This window comes from Procambarus clarkii, chromosome 23, assembly GCF_040958095.1.
Source record: "Procambarus clarkii isolate CNS0578487 chromosome 23, FALCON_Pclarkii_2.0, whole genome shotgun sequence".
Taxonomy (NCBI): Eukaryota; Metazoa; Arthropoda; class Malacostraca; order Decapoda; family Cambaridae; genus Procambarus; species Procambarus clarkii.
Window position 1 is genome coordinate 6,227,464 of NC_091172.1, and position 20,316 is coordinate 6,247,779.

The 20,316-nt window shown below is 50.7% G+C and overlaps 1 protein-coding gene across 2 annotated transcripts in view; it reads left to right on the forward strand.

The window, feature by feature from the left end:
- cactin (cactin, spliceosome C complex subunit) overlaps positions 1-20,316 on the forward strand; it is a 175,659-nt gene that overhangs the window by 149,045 nt on the left and 6,298 nt on the right. For both annotated transcript variants that reach the window (XM_045751642.2, XM_045751643.2), the window contains exon 8: positions 13,922-14,188. In XM_045751642.2, the coding sequence (XP_045607598.2) occupies positions 13,922-14,188 (267 nt within the window). The remainder of the gene's footprint in view (positions 1-13,921; positions 14,189-20,316) is intronic.

Here is a 20,316-nt window from a genome sequence, read left to right on the forward strand (position 1 = left end):
GTTCAGCTTTAGCAGTTTGATTGGTAGTTTGGGGCGCCGGTTAGCAGTGCCCTGCCTGGGATAACCCTTAGCAGACCCAGTCTAGGGGGCCCTGGGAAACCCCCCCGGGGGCTCTCGGGTCCGATAGTGGAGACCCTTGCATTCCCTCTCGCTTTGTGCGAGTTGAGGGTTGCTCTGTCCCTTTGTCTCAGGGTGACTCTCCTTGTTTTTGCCTCCGTCATGCTGCCTGTTGGGTCGGTGACACATTCGACCCTGAGTCCTGCGAGCTTTGTTGCTTGTTCGTGACTCCATTCACCCAGTCTGCTGATGAATTCCCCTGGGTGCAGGCAGCTCGCGCGTTGTGGGGTAGGTTGTTGCAACGCGCTCGGGTTTGTCGCTTCCCCGGATGCCCCGAGGCTACCCCAACTCTGTAGGGACCCAGACTTGCGGGTTTTGGTCGCTTCGGCCTTGGTTCCTTCCATGCCCCCTTGTTTTTCCCCCTCCTGCGGTGCGGTTGGCCTTTGCGGCTTACCTCCTGCGTGTCCTGGAGTTTGCCTCCATACTGGTTCCTTCTGTTCTGGACCGGTTGGGCTCCTTGTAGCCGTTTGGGCTCCTTATAGCCGTTTGGGCTCCTTGTAGCCGTTTGGGCTCCTTGTAGCCATTTGGGCTCCTTGTCGCCGGTTGGGCTCCTTGTCGCCGGTTGGGCTCCTTGTAGCCGGTTGGGCTACTTGTCGCCAATTGGGCTGCTTGTCGCCAATTGGGCTGCTTGTCGCCGGTTGGGCTACTTCTCGTCTTGTTGGGCTACTTTTCTTTTGTGTCCTGCGCATGCGCCGTGGAAGTTTGTTTTGGTTCCGGGCGGTGTGCACACGTGTTGATGTTCTGCATCCATTTTCTCTCTGGGGGGGGGGCTTCGCCTCTTGCTCTTTTCTTTCTCCAATCCGTGCCCCGTTGCTTTGGGGGTGTTCTGGAGTGCCGCTGTGGGGAAGCCACGAGGTTTTTCCCTGCATTTTAGGGTGGGGAGCCTCCTTCGCCGCTCCCCTCCTCCTCTCCGGCATGGGCGCCCTGGCCGCCTCCGGCAGCTACGTTCTCATACTCTTGCGTCATGGCCCTTCAGCGCCTATGTTCTGCAGGTGAGTTGGTGCGATCTGGCGTCTCCTTCGTCCTGACGCTGTTTTTGTTTTTGGAAGTAGGAATGGGTGTACATCCGTACTTGAGAACGTGGACCGTACCAACTGAGGTGCCTCCTGCAGGGCTGTTGGCCCATACAGGGCAGCTCGTGTTCTCACCACCTGCTTCCTTCCTCGGTTCACGGGTGACTGCGGGTGGCCTCTTGGCCCTTCTGAGGCGGCTCCTGCCTGTACTCCTGCCCCTCTCCTATGCTTGTCTAACCTTGCTTGAGTTCGGGGCCCCGCCTCCACCTTGTTCCACAGTGCAACGGTGGGAGTGCCTGTTCGGTGGTATGTTTTCTTGTGTCGAGGGTGTTTTGTGCTCTCCTCCTTGTGCTTGCAGGATTGGGTTCTGGCTCTTTGGTTCCGCCTCTCCCCTGTCGTTTGCCTGACGAGTGGATTCTGTGCTTCATGGGCGCTCTCGTCTCTGCTCTTGGGGCTGTGTATGGGGTCAGCCCAAGTTGGGCTGCCTAATGTGTTCCTTTGATTGCCTGTTACACTGCACATGTTTCTTCTACCATTTCTGTGGCTCAGTTGGGTGCTCGGTTTCCGCCTGTGTCCCCTTGTGTGCCACTCGTGTTATGATATATCTTTATCTTCCCTGTCGCTTCCTCGGGGAGTGTGGTGACGTTTTGCTGCAGTTTTGGTACTGCGGCTGCGTGTAGGGTTGGTTGGGCATTTTGTTCGGCCCTTCCGTGCTCCCTCTGGGGCCCTCCTTCCTTGCTGGTCCTGCTGTGTCGGGCCTGGTTTTTCCATGTTCCTTGGATTCTCTGTCCTGTCCTCGTCCTTGTCTCGTTGTGCTGGCTGGGGATGAGCTTGGGGTCTTCGTCCCGCCCCTCGCCTATCATTCGGTTTCGGTTCCCGTTCCAGAGCCCAGTGGGCGCCCTTCCTTAGTGTTTTTCACGGCTGCCCCGGGGTTTTTCTTGACGCTGGGGCTTTGGGGGGGACAGCTCGGCCCCGGGGCCTGCAGGGTGGGTTCTCGGGGCTGGGGTGGGGCTACCATGGGGGACCTCAGGCCCCGTTGGTCCCCGACGGGGTTTTCTACCCCTCTGGGCAGAGCTTGCGGTTTTGTGGAGTGAGGTTTTTTCCGTTCACTCTCTCCACACGTGTATTTTGAGCGTCGGCCCCTCCCTGGGCTCGGTTTCCTTGTCCATTATGCCCGTTGCTTCCGTCCTGTCGGGTGCTTTTCGACGGTCTTCGCCCCTTTTTTCCGGGACGGGCCTTCTCCGTCATGTCCCCCTCTTCTTGGGGTTCTGCATGACTTTTGGTCTCGGGTGCGATGGGGTTTTTGTGCCTTTGTCCTTTGTGTTTGCTTCTTTTTGTTCCCGATGTTTCGGGACGGTTTTGCTCCTTCCTGTTTTCTGGTACGTCTGTCGTCGTTTGGTTGGGCTTCCCTCTGGTCCTTTCTAGGGCTTGTGGTTCCTATTCCAGGCAGCTTCTGGGTGTTTGGCCTTCTTGTTCTTTTGTTCATATCTCTTCTCTTAGCGCTGTCTCGGCGCTGCTCGTTTTCCTGGGGGCGATTTTGCTCATCTTAATGAGTGTCTTTTCGCTCCTGCCCTTCTGCGGGATGTTGTTGCGGGGCGGCTCTTTGTGCGGGTTCCTTCCATGTCGGCTGCACTTGTGGCAGTGGAATTGCACGCTTGTGGCATTTTGGTTTTGGTCCTGCGTTTCTTTTCCCTCCTGGGGCTGTCATAGGATTGGCTTGCGGAGGATGTAGAGGCGCTTGGGGCCGTTCCTGGGTCTGGCACCTTGGTTTCTGCTGCTAGCTTTCGGTATCGATGTTCCTTCTGTGCCATTTCACAGGCTGTCTCGTGCGTTGTTTCACCTGCTCATGCACTGCCTGTGCCATCCTGGTCTTTGGACAGGATGCTCTCCTGTTTTTCTTCTCCTTGGTGGTTGTGGCTCCTTGGGGTCAGGTTTGCTTTGCCTCGGCTCTCTTTTTATGTTGGCATTGGCCTCTGGGGGTCGTGTGGCAGAGCTTCATGCTCTTCTCAGGTGCAGTGGTTTTTGGCTCCTATGGTCGTGGTCATAGGTTTCTTCGTCTGCAGCCATTCTCCCTTTTTCTGGCGAATAATGTGCCTGCTGCTTTCCGGAGGGGTCCTTGGGTTGTTGTCTCGACTTCGTGTTGAGGAGTGGGTCACTGACCGCCGTCCCTTTGTTTTCTTAGGTAGTCTTTGGTGAAGTAGCTCCTGGGAGCCGTAGGGGTTCCCCCCCAGAAAACCAGCATTGAATGTAATGAAACGCCATTTTCTGGTTGAGTCCCGGAGGCTCATACATCAGGCTGCGAGCAGCCGCGTCCAACAGCCTGGTTGATCAGTCCAGCAACCAGGAGGCCTGGTCGACGACCGGGCCGCAGGGACGCTAAGCCCCAGAAGCACCTCAAGGTAGGTAACCTCCCCGGCACCCTCCCGGCCTCCGGTCGGCGTTTTTTTTCGCAGTTTTGATATCCAGCCTCAGAACTGGGGCGGGGATCGCCAGCACGGGGGTCTGGGGCTTCCCCTTCCCCCTCCCGGGGAGGGGGGAGCTGCGCAGACATGCGGCGCGGCTCGTGTGACGTCATGCTTGTTAGTTCGTTTTTCTTGGGGAGTTCTGTCCACTCGTTTGTCGATTTTTGTTGTTAACCAGAATAGGGGTTTGTTTTGTGGCGCTTACCTTTCTGGGTGCCTCTCCCGGTCGATGGCAGATATAGAATGCTCCAAATCACATGTGCCATGGGCCATTGCTCCCCGTGCCTCTTTGAGGGGGGGACCAGGTTCTGGCTCATGGTCCCCGGTAGGCCTAGAACTCCACCCACATCGACTGATGCAAAATAGTTAGGGTATCCATATCAGTCATGGATAGCTCTGGGGAGCCTCCAGGACTCACCCAGAAAATGGCGTTTCATTACATTCAACGCTGGTTTTTTTTGGTTGTCTTCTAGCCTTTGGTGCCATTGGGCAGCAAACCCCTTTGGTGGGTTCAGCCCCTTTGGTGGGTTCAGGGCTGGTGGGGTGAGCTGCTTCTCCTGCTCTTTGTCATGTCATCTTGGTGTGGGTCCATTTGGATGTGGTCAATCCGCCCCATCCTTCCGAGGTTCTCACCAGTTCTAATGCCGACGTGGGACTTTGCGGATCTGTGGTTCTTTTGGACTTGTTCAGTCTGCGTCCCAAACCTGCACACAGAAATAACACCACATGAGACCAGAAGACATGGCAAGATGTGCAGAATGCCCCCGTTGAAAAGCACAGGTGCAACAGGTACTCTGAGAGAGAACTCTATCAACATCAGAGGCCCGAGACTGTTCAACACGCTTCCACTACACATAAGGGGCATAACTGGCAAACCCCTCACAGTGTTCAAGAGAGAACTGGATAAGCACCTCCAAAGGATACCTGATCAACCAGGCTGTGACTCATACGTCACAGCCTGGTTGATCAGTCCAGCAACCAGGAGGCCTGGTCGACGACCGAGCCGCGGGGACACTAAGCCCCAGAAGCACCTCAAGGTAGCCTCAAGGTAGCCCTGGATTCTTTGCCCTCTTTGGATGACCTTTGTCTCGGGTCCGGCTTCTGTTGGGGCCAGGTGCCTGGATTGTGTCCCTCGACCTCCGGGTCACTTCTTGGCACGTTCCTCAAGGGTTCTGGGACTGGCACAGTTGGTGGTGGGGCTTCAGGTTTGCCGCTTTCGTTGCCTTCCTTAGTTTGTATTTGGCACCTCGCGTATTTACGCATCTTTACCGGATCTTGGTGACCTGTCTGCGTCTGCTCGGGATTTGGTTTCTGGCCTACCTCGACGACTGGCTGGTGTAGGCTCCCAGTTGATCTGCTTGTCTGCTCGCCAGGAGTGTGGTTCTTTGCTGATCGCCGGGTTCGGGTTCCTGGTGAACTGGAGGACGTTCCTTCTGGTTCTGTCCCGACTTTGGACCTGGCTGGGTCATGTTTAGGACTCCTGGACCGCTTGTATGTCTCTCCCTTTAGAGGCGTTGCTGCGGCTGCGGTCCCGCCTTCGGCTGTTACTGAGGGGGTCCCCTGGTCACTCGGTGGTTGCTCGAGGGGGTTGAGCAGGAGTCTGAACTTCGGAATCTGCAGGACTGCAACGATGATATTCTGCATATCCTCGAAGCCCAAGGCCATTCTGTCCTCAAGGTAGACATGTTTACTTGTCCCCCTCGTGGTCGTCACCGTCAGCCCCTTCGGGTTGTGAAGATTACCTTTGATGGTAGGACCCTTCCACCCTGCTGTCATTCTTGCTGGTGCCAGGTGCTCTGTCCAGGAGTACAATCCCTCTCCTCGGCTCTGTAATAGGTACCTGCTTGATGGGGTTCTGAGAGTTCTTCTACTCCCCAAGCCTGGCCTGAGGCCAGGCTTGACTTGTGAGAGTTTGGTCCACTAGGCTGTTGCTTGGAGCGACCCGCAGGCCCACATACCCACCACAGCCTGGCTGATCCGGAACTTCTCTTAGAAAACAGTCCAGTTTTCTCTTGAAGATGTCCACGGTTGTTCCGGTGCTGGAGGTTTGGGCATGGAGTCCTCCGCTTCTCCAGTACTGTCTCTGTCTTGTGTGTGAGCGCGAAGATCACTCTAAGTCGGAGTGCACTTCTCCCCAGGCTCGCTGCCTCAACTGCGGTGAGGCCCACCCTACCTTCTCATGTGCGTGTATACATTACAAGCAGCCGTCCTCAACTTGAAGCTCCGGGAGCGTTTGTCTTTTCCTGAGGCGAGGCGCCACGTTCGCCGTCTCCCAATTTATGCTAACATCTCTTATGCTTGCGTGTTGCGCTCTTCCTCTCCTCGTCCTTCCCACCTTCCTCAGACTCAAAACCGTTTCCAGGACTTGGACCCTGACACACCCACCGCCCCCTCCTCTGTTTCTTTGAGTTCTGTCCCGAAGGGTCCCCCTCCTGGTCCTCTGTCTGGGGTTCCCCTTCTTTCTGCCCGGTCTGTCATGTCTCCTGTGTCTTCTTCCTCGTCTCCCTCCGATTCTCCTTCCCAGCCTTCTCCTCTGTCTATTAGCTCTCCACGCCACCTGTCAGTACGGGCTGATGTCTATTGCTCTCCCAATGGCCGTCGTTTATGCTCTCATTCAGCTTCTGTTTAGACACTGGAATCCGTTGCCCAGTACATGGTTGCTGAGACATCTGTCTCTTTGAGTCAGAAGCGTAAGCCTGGCTCCTCTCCTTCCTCCTCACCGGCAGGTAAAAAGGCTTCACTTTTTTCCTCGCCCCTTACTTATGACTCTCCATCCCCTCCCGTTTCGGTGGTTACGACCCCTGTTCCTGCTATGGAGGTTTCTTTGGCCCCCGCTTCCCTCTTGGTTGGTGCCCTTACTGAGGTGCATCCCCTGGTTTCTGCCCCTCCTGCTGCTGTCCTTGACCTTCGGTTATCCCCCTCTCGTCCTCCTCCAGACCCTACTCGTCCGCCCCTGGTCGGTCCTCTAGCTACCTTCCCTCCTTCTTTACTCAGTTTACCCATGCCCCCCTGACCCTGATCCTGCGCTTCTTTAACGTGTTCCCTTTTCACCTTTGTTTCTTCGTTGTTCTCTGTTGCTGTCCTTCCTCTTCTCGTCGATATCAATTCTTCAATGGAACGTTCGTGGTTATTACGCCAATTTCCTTGAACTCCAGCTTCTGATTTCGCGGTTTTCGATCCTTTGTGTCTGTCTTCAGGGGCCATGTCACCGAAAGTCCGATGAAAAATGGAATATTTACGAAAAATTACGAAAAATACTACAACGTTCTGGCAACACTGTGGTCCAAACCGTTTAATGATATCTTGAAAAATAACGTAATTAGAGTCAAATTTCCCGCTGCAACTTTCGTGAATCTGGTCCTCGCGCCGTGAGTACGCCGCGGGGTATTGTATCTTACGTTGTAGCTGTCTTATTTTTCGTAATAGCGTTGAAAATAACATGTTATGCATAAAATGAATATAAACTAACCATATGGCAACACAACATATGGTCTGACACGAGGGTGGTGCAGTCAGTGACTGCGTGTCTCTCATGGAGAGAGGATGTATGCTGACGCGCTCACACAATATCTCCCAGAACATGCTATTTTTGGATTTTTAGCTATTTGTACTGCAATATGACTTACCAAACGAACAAGAGAGAAGCATTGACAGCTAGATGCATGCGAGCTCTCCATACGAGCTGGCCGCAATGCGTAAATCACCACTCACGAGTGACCGCAGGTAGAGAAACTTTGAGAGCGCGCTACGCAACTCCAACTTTTAAAACTAGATAAAATTTCACAGCCTTTATTTATTATTCTATTTACATGAAACTTGCACATTATATGTAGAAAATACGCCTCTATAAACGCATGTCATTATTCTTATCTACGTAGATTTATTGATTTTATAAATAATGATACACCTCATTTTGTTGCATACGTTTTTGGGAAACTTTTATAAAATCTGTATTATTGCACTAAATACATCTAGGAAAATAATGTGACATGCAAATCTTTATTATATAGTAAGGTCATAGCTGAGTGTCTTATAAATGATTTTGGTTCACAATTGTGGGCTGTGAAATTTTTTGAACATGGTTGAAAAATTCGTCTTTTTTTTTTTTTTTTTTTTTCTCCGTCTCTATTTAGGCTGAGATGCTGAAACTTGGCCTATGTGCAGCACCTTTCACATGTATCAGGATAATAAATTATGAATACCCTACAACAACTTTTTATTTCGGGGGAGATGGCCCCTTCAGGAGCCGATGCTTGGTGTTCGTCCTGGTCGCTTTCATGGCTATTCCTTTCTCTCTCCCCACCCAGCTATTGCAGGGGCTCCTAACTCTTCTGATCTCTTGATTTGCTCTGATGTTCCCTTTGTCCCCTTACTTTTTCTTTCGCCTCTCCATTGTTCTGCTGCTCGTATCTTTGTGAGGAAATGGTACACCGTTTGTTCCATTTATCTCCTCTCGAGTGTCCCCGCTTTCTCTTCCTGATCTGAAACACCTACTGGCCTCCTTGCCGGAGCCTGTGCTCCTGCTGGGTGATTTCAATTGTCGTCATTCCCTTTGGGGTGATGTTCTGATGAACACCCAGGGTCGTCGTGTTGAGCCGTTCATCCTCTCTTCTTCCCTGTCTCTTCTGAATTCTGGTGAGCCCACGCATTTGGACTCTCGGACTCACACCCTTTCCTGTTTTGATTTTTCTCTTTGCTCGTCTTCTCTTTACTTAGATTTCACGTGGCAGGTTCTTGATGACCTCCATGGCAGTGATCATTTCCCCATCCTTGTTACCTTTTTCTCTTTTCACCCTCCCTTCTCCTTCCCTAGGTGGCAGTTTGCTAAGGCGGACTGGAACCTATTTACCCTTGGTGCTGCTCTCTCTAACCTCTCCCTTCTGCCTCTCCCTCGCTCTCTCCTCCTTTTTCATGTCACTGTCTTCAACACTGCCCTCCACTCTATTCCTCGCTCTTCCTCTCAGGGACCACGGAAGTGCGTTCCCTGGTGGAATGCAGACTGTGCTCGGGCTGTCCGTAGTAATCGTGTAGCCTGGAAGAGACACTGCTGCCGGCAGACATGTCTCGCGATAAAAGAAAAATTATTTTCTTTTATTTCGGAAGGCGAGTGCGGTGGCCCATCGGGCCATCTGTACGGCTAAACGTGAATATTGGGCATCTTATGTCTCCACCATTACGTCCGACACTCCTCTGCCGCAGATCTGGAAGCGTATCCGCAAGATAGCGGGTAAGTTCGTTCCCGATGTTTCACCGGTCCTTCACCTCCATGATACTCTTGTGGCGGACCCGTTGCAGGTCGCTTCCGAACTGGGTTCCCACTTTTCTTCTGTTAGCTCTGGTCTTCATCTTCCCCAATCTTTCCTTCTTCGTTAACCTGTCCTTGAATCTCGTCCTTTAGATTTCTGCACTCATCTTTGACTTCCCTATAACGCCCTTCTCTCTCTCTGAACTTCGGTCAGCTCTGGCCCTCTGCGTTTCTACGGTGGCGGGCTTCGATGGCATTCATTATGAGATGCTTCGCCATCTCCCTCCGTGCACGGCTCAGTATTTGCTGATTCTGTATAATCGAGTCTGGGAGTCAATCGTCGTCAGTCTCTGAGGACTGGCTCGATGCCGTCGTCCTCCCTGTTCGAAAACCAGGGTCTCTGGGAACATCCCCTAAGGACTTTCGCCCTATTGTCCTCACAAGTTTTGTCTGCAAACTCTTTGAACGTATGGTTAATGTTCGTCTGATGTGGTTCTTAGACACCATCACCACCTCCCCCCTTCTCAATTTGAACTTCCGGGACGAGCGTGTGTCTTGTTTTCCGACAGCCCCCCTGTGGTCGCTTGTCCCTTGATAGTATTCTTGGTGAATCGGATACTTTTGATATCGTTCGCCTTATGCGTTTCTGTTCTTGTATTGGCATCCTTGGTGATATTTAGCGCCCTCTGATTGTCCCACGCATTTGATGGTGCTACATAGCCTTCCTGGTTTGGTGCCTTCTTTTGATAATTACTTACTTGAGTCTAAATCGGTGGCGCTTTCATGGGATGTACTGCTTGATTGCCAGTCGCCCTTTGAACAGTACAAGCTATTTGTCGCTGACCACATTCTGTGCAGGTACAAAATAATTGCGTAACTTGCCTCTCATGTCACTGAAAACTTTCCGTACCTTCCAAAGTCTGTCGTGTCTGTCCTCATTTGCATTATTTTGGAAATGCAAGCACCTGAGAAGCAACAGGAACCTATCATGCGACATGTGCCTGTTGAACACAGGTGATGGAACAAGGCTGTCTTTGCTCCTATAATCCTAGATGACATGTTTCTCGGAGTGCTTCATCATCGTGCTCAGTGCAAGAAACACGTACATTTCGTCAATTGTGGTGTCCTTTCACCGTGTCAGGCGTGAGGCAGGTAAAATGCTGGCGTCTATGAGGCTGTGAGCGTATCTGTTTGTCTCAGTCACAAGATGGGGGTCATGAATTCGTTGTCAAAATCTTCCAGGAAATTGTCTATTTCTGCCATATCCTCACCTTTATATGGAAATAATGGTGTCACACCAACATCGGTACCATCAAATGTTGGTACAGTATTTGTGAAACAAATGTGGCACAATCCTCCCACACAAGTATACCTGGGGGTTTGGTTTTGGCACCAACACCACGGCCAACACCACCACGAGCACCACAAACACGGCTACGTCATCTGGTGCTGGAGCTGTGTGGGGGTATGGTAGGAAATGAGGCTGATCTACGTATCGTAGGCCTACCACAAACACCTGATGTAGAGGGGCCACAGTCATCATTGTTTTGTAGCTGCGTGACATGCTGCCGCCTGAAGCGATGTGTTGCTGAGGCAGCAAAACCCCCGCCTGGTAACACACTCGCTGCTTGTACTCTGTTCGTCCACACTACTCATATTGGAGCCTATGTCACTGAAGCTCGAGAAAGATTCATCGCAAGTACTATCACTGAATAAACTTGCGTCAGGGGACACACACATGGTGGTGGCGATGATAACTGTGTTGATCCAGGGCAGCGAGGCAAGCCATGCAATGCGCGTGTACTGTACATGCTGGCGACATCATCCACCTCAGTCTCTCCCTCACTCGTATCAGACCTCTTTCTCTGGATCACAGTCTAAATCATCATCCATAGCACCATCATCATACAAAATGTGGCATATCTCCACCTCCTCACCATTTTCCATGACCGCAGGTGACCGTGGAGCGGGAGCTCGTAGACGATGCATCAGACATGGTTGCTGCTTTAAAATTGAGGCTCCCCATGGCCGTGGGGCATGCTGGGATTTTTTTTCAAGATGGCAGACGATCACTTGGACCCCCAGGCATCCATTTTGTACCCGCGTCACCGCGCGCCAGATTTGAATGGAACACTAAAATCTAAATACCCAGAGGCGCATTGCGCATCCCCTGTCGAGCACCTGCAGGCGCGTTGCAAAGTTCAGTGGTTAAGGGTTAACAGTGATACATTCCATCTTCTCAGGTATGATAAAAATGAAGACCTTAAACATAATACAGGGTATAAAACTTAATCAAATTTGCCCATAGTAGGAAACCAGCATGTAAAGAATTTGGGAATATTGGTAATGATGTCTGATGACCTAACGTTTAGCAAAATCAAGCAAATATTGCATCAGCCAGAAAAATGATACGAGAACTTTCAAATTCAGTGATCCCATCACAATAGTTGTAGTATTCAAATCACTTGTGCTGTCCCGTCTTGAGTACTGCTCAGTACTCACTTCCCTCTTCAGAGCAGTAGAGAGTGCTGAAATAGAAGGAGTACAGAGAACATATATGGCATACATAGACGCGATAAAGCCCCTAAATTATTGAGATCATCTCAAAGCTCTCCAAATGTACTCACTAGAAAGGAGACGAGAGAGATATCAAATAATGTACTCGTGGAAAATACTGGAGGGCCAGGTCCCAAATCTACACAGTAAAATATCAACATACTGAAGTGAAACGATATGGAAGAAAATGCAGAATAGAACCAGCGAAGAACAGGAGTGCCATAGGCACAATCAAAGAACACTGTATAAACATCAGAGGTCCACGGTTGTTCAACATCCTCCCAGCATGTATAAGAAATATTGCCAGAACAACCATGGACATCTTCAAGAGAAAACTAGATTGTTTTCTTCAAGAAGTGCCGGACCAACCGGACTGTGGAGGATATGTGGGCCTGCGGACCGCTCCAAGCAACTACCTGTTGGACCAAACTCTCACAAGTCAAGCTTGGCCTCGGGCCGTGCTTGGGGAGTAGAAGAACTCCCAGAACCCCATTAAGCAAGTTTCAAGCAGGCCTGCATTGCGCTGCCTAGGCTGGCTTGGTCTCTGGCCGGTGTTTCTTTTCTCTTTTCTGCTCCATTTTGGTGTCCACTTCTGTTTGGCTTGTTTCCAGTTGCCAGTTCTTGAGCTTGGTGCTCTCCTCCAGCTCCGGTTCTTGGCCTTTCACCCCTGATGAGCCGTTTCCTCATGGATACCAGGTCCCTTCTTCTCTGGCTGAGTTTGGATCGGTTGACCTCTGGAGGGGGTCCTTACGTCTTTGGGGTTTGTTAATGTGTCAGGGGGTGCTTCACCTGTTCTCAGGTGGCAGTTTCTGCCACACCTTTGTGCCAACGGTTCTGCCTTGTTGGCTGCCTTGTGGGTTGCTCTGTTCTCCTAGGTCCTCAGTTCTGAAGATTTCTTTTTCGGGTTGTCCGCAGTGTTTCTTTGATTGCCAGCCTGCAATCTCTCCTCGTGGCCATGGAGTTCAGAGGTTTGTTGTTTCTTGACAGTTCTCGCGTCCCTGTTCTGGGCTAGTTACAGTGGTTGTGGAGGTCGACCAGGGTGTTGGCAGTTCGGAGCTTGAACAGTGTTCCCAGGCCTCATTGCCCGTTTGGTATTGGGTCGGCTTTCTAGGCCGATGGTCTCGTCTTCGTTTTGACACTTGTGGTCCCCCCCTCCTCCCTGGTGTGTGTGTGTTTCTTCCTTCTCTGTGGGTAGTTAGCTTCAGGGTGCCACAAGGGGCTTCCCTCAGAAAACAAGCATTGAATGTAATGAAACGACAATTTATGGGTGAGCCCCGGTTTCTCCCTGACACCCTCCCTCCCATGGGGGCCTCTGCAGGTATCAGAAGCAGCCAGCTATGGTTTACTTTGTCTTGCTAACTTTCTGGGTGCTTTCCTGGGTGGTGGCATAACTGAATAATATAAATGCCACAGCTCCCTGTCCCTCTGAGAGGACCTTGTTTTGGCGCTGTGTCCCTGGTATGTCAGAGAACTCCGCGACTAATGGCACCTAGTAGACAACAAACAACAACTTCATTGGAGTTGGTAGCTTCATGGAGCCACTGGGACACACACACACGCAGAAATTGACATTTCATTACTCTCAACACCTGTTGTATGCTTTGGTTGTGTGCCTTGCACTGTGAACATTGTCACAAGCAATGGGTTCACTGATATCTGAACCTTGTACATAGTCTTTGTCACTATCAGGATCTTCTTTATCACTATCAACATTAAATTATTGCAGTTTCTTAATTATTTTTTAAACATTAAATGATCCTGTGAGCATGAGCTCTATGATGGTGTTGTGAGCTGCTACTGCTCATGGTTGCTGGTTTAGTACTGAGGCCCTTTACACCGATGAGGGGTACCCACAATTTTTTTTCCAAGATGGCATCTATTTACCGAGGCATGAGGAAGCAGATTTGAAGTCCATGTACCCACAGGAATTTGAAAGTTCTTGCTAGACCTAAAAATTACAGTGGTTGACACTTGCACCATCTATAAAATGATGGTGGTTGATATATGCAATTAAAGGGTTAATGGACCCTACAATTTTAAGCTACAAATTCAGCACATAATGAATTACAAAATGTTTTGGATGCAAGTAACCCGACGTGTGAAACTAAAAATCATCAATACACATTGAAACTCGGTCATGAAGTACTTACCCGCTTAGCTTTGAATCGGAGTAAACCAGTACCACACAAATCATAGCTCCCTTGTCACCATAGTATGTGTAATCTCAGTTACCTGAACTAATTGTTAGCAGACACCATCTAAATAAAAGCTCACTCATTAGGTGGAGAGATTCTTATATTCTCTGTAACATCATACTTTAGCAAACTACATTATTCATATAAACATTTCATCGATCTAAAATATTAGGTGTAAAGTTGCAAATTGTCACCAAAGAAATTGCCCCCTGAACTGGTTTAATTAGTCAATTGTAAAATCTTACATTTATTTTGTTTTATATTTGATATTTATATTTTTAATTTTTGTATCTTTTGTATCTAATATACTTTTGTTTATCCCCAAAATTGAAGAGGTGTACAAGAGGAATGGGATTCTGAATGTGAAGGTGATGCAGCCATTGCCTCCTCCATATCAGCATATGTGGCAGGGCGTTACTCTCCCCGACTGCTTCCTGCAAATAAACTGGAACCTGGTACTGTGGTGGTAGATGAGACGGAAGATGGACAAAGACTGGCATGGGCCCGACAACGTGTAATTGGAGCTGGCCAGCCTGTGGAGAATGTCCTATCGGCTGAGGAGAAAGTTATGCAGCGTGAGGCTCAGCGAGCTATGGCCAAGTAAGTATTGTAATGTTTAAAGGCTCTTTATGTTTATTGCGCTCTGCTGCATAAGAAATCAGCTTTAGTATTGCTGTACTTTTAGCCTTCACTCATTAGAGATTATAATACCCTTTATAGCATTTTTATTCTATCTGGTAAATCTCATGGTGCACTTTGGATCCTTTGTTGCAATCTCCTTAGAAAATATTTTCCTAAAAATTGGCCTGAAAGTTACTTGTTAAACTTAACCAATCTCTGTTTTAAACTTAAATAATACGGTCACCAGGTTTACTTAAGGTCTCTCTTAAGTAAATTTCTGCTTGACTAAGTACGTGTGGGAGTAATTTTTCTGTTTAGTACCATAAAAACATGGCCAATATCCTGGTCCAGAGTGTACACAAACAGACCTGACCTTAACACTAGCAATGCGTTTACAGAAGAACATGATATTCCATCAACTTCCGACATAAGTAACGCATTTAATGGTTTGATCACACCACATATGTATCTTATTAATCAAGATTGATTAACAGAGAAGGATAATTATACTGCAAATTTCATATGAAAATTAACTAACATTAGCAATAATAATAATAATAACAACAACTAAACAATAATTAGTGCTCAAATATGGGTAGCCTAGCCCTGCCTAAAAAGATAATTGATTATAACCAAAACACTTTTTCCTCAATCCTCGGGTTGCTCAGCTATCAACTCCTTAAGTGTAGGAGTTGATAGCTAAACAGCCCTGTAACATTTTCCTGTAACTTATATGGACTGTTAATTGCTTTCAGTATTAAGGTAATTTTCCTCTCTTCTGTATGTAGTGGACATCTATTTTCCATTGTGTGTGTTTCCTCTTGGAATAAAAATGGAATACCTTTGTGATGAACAACTTCATCACTCGGGTTTAACACAGGTAGTTGATTTTCCTCAAAACCAAACAGCAGTAACTGCTTTTTCAGCGGCTGTTACTGTAGTGTGCTCCCTGGGGACTGGACATTTGGTTTGGACTGCAGTAGAATTAGTATTTTTCATGTTGCACACCAAACACTAGCAATGACTTCCTGTTGAGCATAGGCCAACCAGACCAGGAGGCCAGATTCACAAAGCAGTTACACAAGTACTTACAAACGTGTGCATCTTTCTTCAATCTTTGACACCTTTGGTTACATTTATTAAACAGTTTACAAGCATGTAACATAGTTTTTATAACAATCAACTGTCGTTATTGTTATAAAAAGCCTCCTGGTGTTTCGGAGCTCATTCACTGTTTATTAACTGTAAACAAAGCTGCCAAAGAGTGAGAAAAGATGTATAGGTTTGTAAGTGCTTGCCTATCTGTTTCATGAATCTGGCCGCGAGATACTGACAATTCTTTCACCAATCACTAGCAAATAAACAGCTCCTTTCTTTACTTGGCAGAACATTCACTTCTGGTTATTCATTAGCCTTGTCACATACATATTTTTCCACTAACAAATAGTGCTTGTGAGTGAAGCTTCCATTCGTCTTGATGGATATAAGGTAAGTTTCACCACAAGGTTTGTGAGATGTTTAACAACTGTACTGTGTAGAGCACCCTAAGGCATTCTGAGAGTTGTGCTATTTTCTGGGGAGAGCCCCTTTGGCTCCCCAGAGCTTACTAGGCTGATATGCTAAAGTCAGACTTTGGCATCAGTCATATGTATGGAGTTCAATGGGTCTACCGGGAACCACGAGCCAGAACATGGCCCCCCTCAGAAGAGGCAAGGGGGAGCAATGGCCTATAGAAACCCCCATGTGGTTGGAAGCATTCTGTGTCCACCATCGGCCGGGTCTGGCATCCAGAAAGGTAAGCATCCCAAAATAAACCCCTATTTTGGTGAAAACATTGCTACTAAAAGTCGAACAAATGGATAGAACTCCCCTAAACGAAATGAGCATATGATCATGACATCACACGTTGCTGCACCATAGTCTGCACTGCTCCCCCCCTACCCTGGAGGGGGAAGGGGGAGCCCCAGACCCCACACGCCGGCTATCCACCCCTTAGTTCTCAGGATGATGCTAGAGGCAGAGATTGTGTGCTTGACTCCAGAGTTTTCAGCACTGTGCTTAGAGTGTGGTGGCTGTCTTCGTGGGGTACGAGAGCCAGGAGTTATTCTACGGTACTCAGGCTGCATGCGCCTAGGGTTCTCGTCCCTAGGTGCCCTGTAAGTACTGTCCGTGGGGCTTGGGGCCACCTTCCACAAGTTCCTCGGGACCTGCCTCTACTAGGCCATATTACTGCTCAGTTTTTCGGCTGCCCTTTGGGTGCTTGGGGGTTTTGTCTTCCTTGTTTACCTTAGGGTATGAGGCAGTTTGCACTGGTGGGGCGCAGGGTGCTATGCAGTTTGTTTTCACCACTCACAGTGGCTGGCTTTGTTCCTTGGGGTACGTTGTCCTCTTGCGGGGTTTTGTTTTCTGGGGGAGCCCCGTCGGCTCCCCGGAGCTTTACCGGCTGATATGCTAATGTCAGACTTTGGCATCAGTCATGTGTATGGAGTTCTAGGGCCTACCGGGGACCACGAGCCAGAACCTGGCCCCCTCAGAGAGGCAAGGGGAGCAATGGCCTATAGAAACCCCCGTGTGGTTGGAAGCATTCTATGTCTGCCATCGACCGGGTCAAGCATCCAGAAAGGTAAGCATTCCAAAACAAACCCCTATTCTGGTGAAAATTGCTACCTAAAGCCGAACTAGTGGATAGAACTCTTCAACAGAAAACAAGGAAACTAGTATGACCTCATACGTCACCGCGCCGCTGTTTGTGCAGCTCCCCCCTCCCTGGGAGGGGGAAGGGGGAGCCCCAGACCTCCCACGCCGGCTATCCATCCATCAGTTCTTCGGCTGATGCTATAGGCAATGGTTCTGTGCTCCGGCTCCAGTGGTTGTTTCAGCACTGTACCTTGAGTGTGGTGTCTGTTTTCTAGGTGGTGCGTGAGCCGGGAGTGATTCTTCAGTACTCGGGCTGCATGCGCCTAGGGTTCCCTAACCTAGGTGCCCTGTAAGTACTGCCCTTGGGGCTTGGGGCCACCTTCCACAAGTTCCTTGGGTCCTGCCCCTGCTTGGCCGTTGGTTTTCAGCCGCTCTTTGTGTGCTCGGGTGTTCTGTCTCCCTTGTTCGCCTTAGAGTAAGGGGCAGTTTTTGCACTGGTGGGGCGCAGGGTACTGTGCAGCTTGTCTTTACCAATCATAGCGGCCGGCTCTGTTCCGCTTGGGTACGCTGTCCTCTTGCGGGGTTTTCTTTTTCTTTTTGTTTATCTACCTGGTGGGGGGGGGGTCTGCCTTCGTTCTTGCCCCTTGTGTCCCTTGTGTTCTGAGTATTTTCTGGTGGTACCCCCTGCTAGGTCCCCGTGAGTGTACACGTCCCGGGGGTTCAGCTCTTAGAAAGTTGTTTGGTAGCTTTGGGTGCCAGTTAGCAGTATCCTGCCTGGGATTACCTGAGCGCGAGTCCTCTTATAGTAAACGCTCGGACCCTGGGAAACCCCTGGGGGCGCGCGGGTCCGATGGATGTGACCCCAGAGTCCCCCCCTCGCTTCCAGCGAGTTTGAGGGTTGCTCTCACCCTTTGTCTCTGGGTGACTCTGTTTTGCCTCCGACTGCTGCCTGTGGGGTCGGTGACACCTTCGACCCAGAGTCCTGCGAGTTTGGTTGCTCGTTGTGGCTCGGTTACCCAGTTGTGCTAACAAAGCGGGTGCGGGCAGCAGGGGCGTTGCACTTGAGCCTTGGTGGTGGCAACGTTCTCGTGGTTTCCTCCCCGGGAGCCTCGGGGCGCCCTGTTGTAGTTCGTTTTGGGACTTGGGGGTGTTGGTTGCTTCGGTTCCATCCACGCCCCCTTGTCTTTCCCCTGGATCACCCTTCCTGCCTGCATCCGGTTCCTTACCGTCTGTAGGTTCGGGACGGGGTTTTTGATGGTGTTGAGACTCGGGCAGTCTCGGGGAATTCCCCTTCCGGGGTAGTGACGGGGGCATTTGAGCCTGTTCCTCCAGCCGTGTTGTACGAGTCTGCCAGTGGGCTCCCTTCATTAGTGTTTTCACGGCTGCCCCGGTTTTCTGGTACGGCCGGGGCTTTGGGGGAACGGCTCGGCCACGGGGCCTGTCGTGTAGGTTCCCGGGGCTGGGAAGGGGCTGTCTTGGGGGGCCTTGGCCCCGTTGGACCCCGTGGGGGTTTTTATCCCCCTCTAGGCGGGGCTTGTGGTTACGCGGAGTGGGGTTTTTCCTCCCCACTCGCCGTACGTGCTGTTGGGCGTCGGCCTCTCCCCGGGCTCGGTTCCTTGGCCTTTGAGTCGGTTGGTTCCGTCCTGTGGGTGGATGTTTCCTCCCACCCCTTTTTGGGACGGTGTTTTCGTCATGTTTCCCCGTTCGATGGGGTTCTGCGTGACTTCTGATCTCGGGTGCGCCTGCGCCTTCGTGTGCCTTCGGGACTAGTGTTGGCTTCTGTGTTCTCGAGGGTACGGGACAGTTTTTCGCTACTTCCCGCATTATTGAAACGTCTGTCGGCTCCTCGTCCTTGTCGGCCTGTTGGGCTGCTTGTCGCCCTATTGGGCTACTTGTCGCCCGGTTGGGCTACTTGTCGCCCGGTTGGGCTACTTGTCGCCCGGTTGGGTTCCTTTTTGGGCTCTTTGCTTCTTTGGCCGGTTTTATTGTTCCTGCTTCCTCTTTTGGCTACTTTTCTCGTGCAGTAGTCCTGGCTGGCGCCTTCCCGCAGGGAGGGTGTGCGGTTCGGCCAGCGTGTTATGCGCATGCGCCGTGGAGTTTGTTTTGGTCCGGGCGGTGTTTCAGTGCTGGTGTTTTGCGCCCTTTTTTGCTACAGTGCTTCGCCTCTCATTCTTCTCCCTGGCTGCGGTATGTGCCCCTTCGCGCCGGGGGTGTCCTGGTTCCCAGTTGTGGGGAGGACACCGTGGTTTTCCCTGTGTCATGGGTGTGGACCGCCTCCTTCGCCTCTCCCTGCTCTCCTGCGGGTCCGGCAGGGTCCGGCTCTGGCGTCTTCACCTGGCGGTGCTCCCAGGTTCTTCTGGGCACGGTTGAGTCGTGTCAAGTTCGTGCCACCATTCGCCAGGTGAGTTTCTGCGGTCTGGCGTCTTTTGGCCGGGCGCTGGATGTGGTGTTGTTTATATACCTGTCTTTATTTAGGTATATTTTTGTACGACTGAGACCGTTCGCACACCAGTGACTGTCCCTTTTTTTTTCAACCCTTCCTGTCCCCCTCATGTGCATGTCCAACCCATGCTGGAGTCATTCAGGGGACCCTCCTTTTTAATGTTGTGAGGTGTGGGGGTTGCAGGGTTGGTTCTGTACTCACCTGGTAAGGCTCCTGGCTGTGCTTGCAGGTTTTGAGCTCTGGCTCTTGGGTCCCGCCTATCTGGTAGAACTTGCGGGATAGTACCAGTGGAGTGCAGTGGTGCTATTGGCACATTTGGGGAACACTGTATTACCATCAGAGGTCTGTGCTTGTTACACGACCTACTTGCGAGCATAAGCCTTCTTGCTGGTTCGTCCGTGGACTTCCAGGGCGCACTAGCCTGTTTTCGTATGGCAGTTCCGGCCCGTCCTGGTTGTGGGGGTATGTGGGCCGGTGGACTGCTCCTAGCAGCTGCCTGGTGGGCCACCCTCTGGCCGGTCTAGCCTGGCCATGGGCCGGGCTTCAGGTGTAAAAGAGCTCCCAGTACCTCATCCAGCGGGCATCGAGCGGGGTTTCTCCGCCGTCGGTCGCCTGGTGCAGGTTTCTGGGCCTGCAGGGTTTTGTCGTGTCTCCGTTGGTCCTGTCTGGGGTCTGCCTGCTCCGTTCTCTGCCTTTGCAGAAGGGAGATGCTATTTACATGTTGCAGTAGTGCCTGTTGCTGCTGCTGCACGTGTGCATTGGTACCGTGTTTCACGGTGGCGTGTCCTTGTTCCTGTGTCCGGTTGTGGAGTGGCACTTTGCTGCCGTTTTGTGCCTGGGGATTGCGTGGGGTTTTTCTGTCCCTGCCTGATTGTCCACCCCTGGTTGTTCTCCTGGGGTTTTTGTGCTTCTGCTCTTTCTTCCTGCCTCCTCTGCAGCAGGGATGTTCTGTGTGTGTTCTTAGGCGTTGGTCAGCCTGTGTCCTGTGATGTGCTTCTTTGTCTCGGTCTATTGCAGTTGTTCGTAC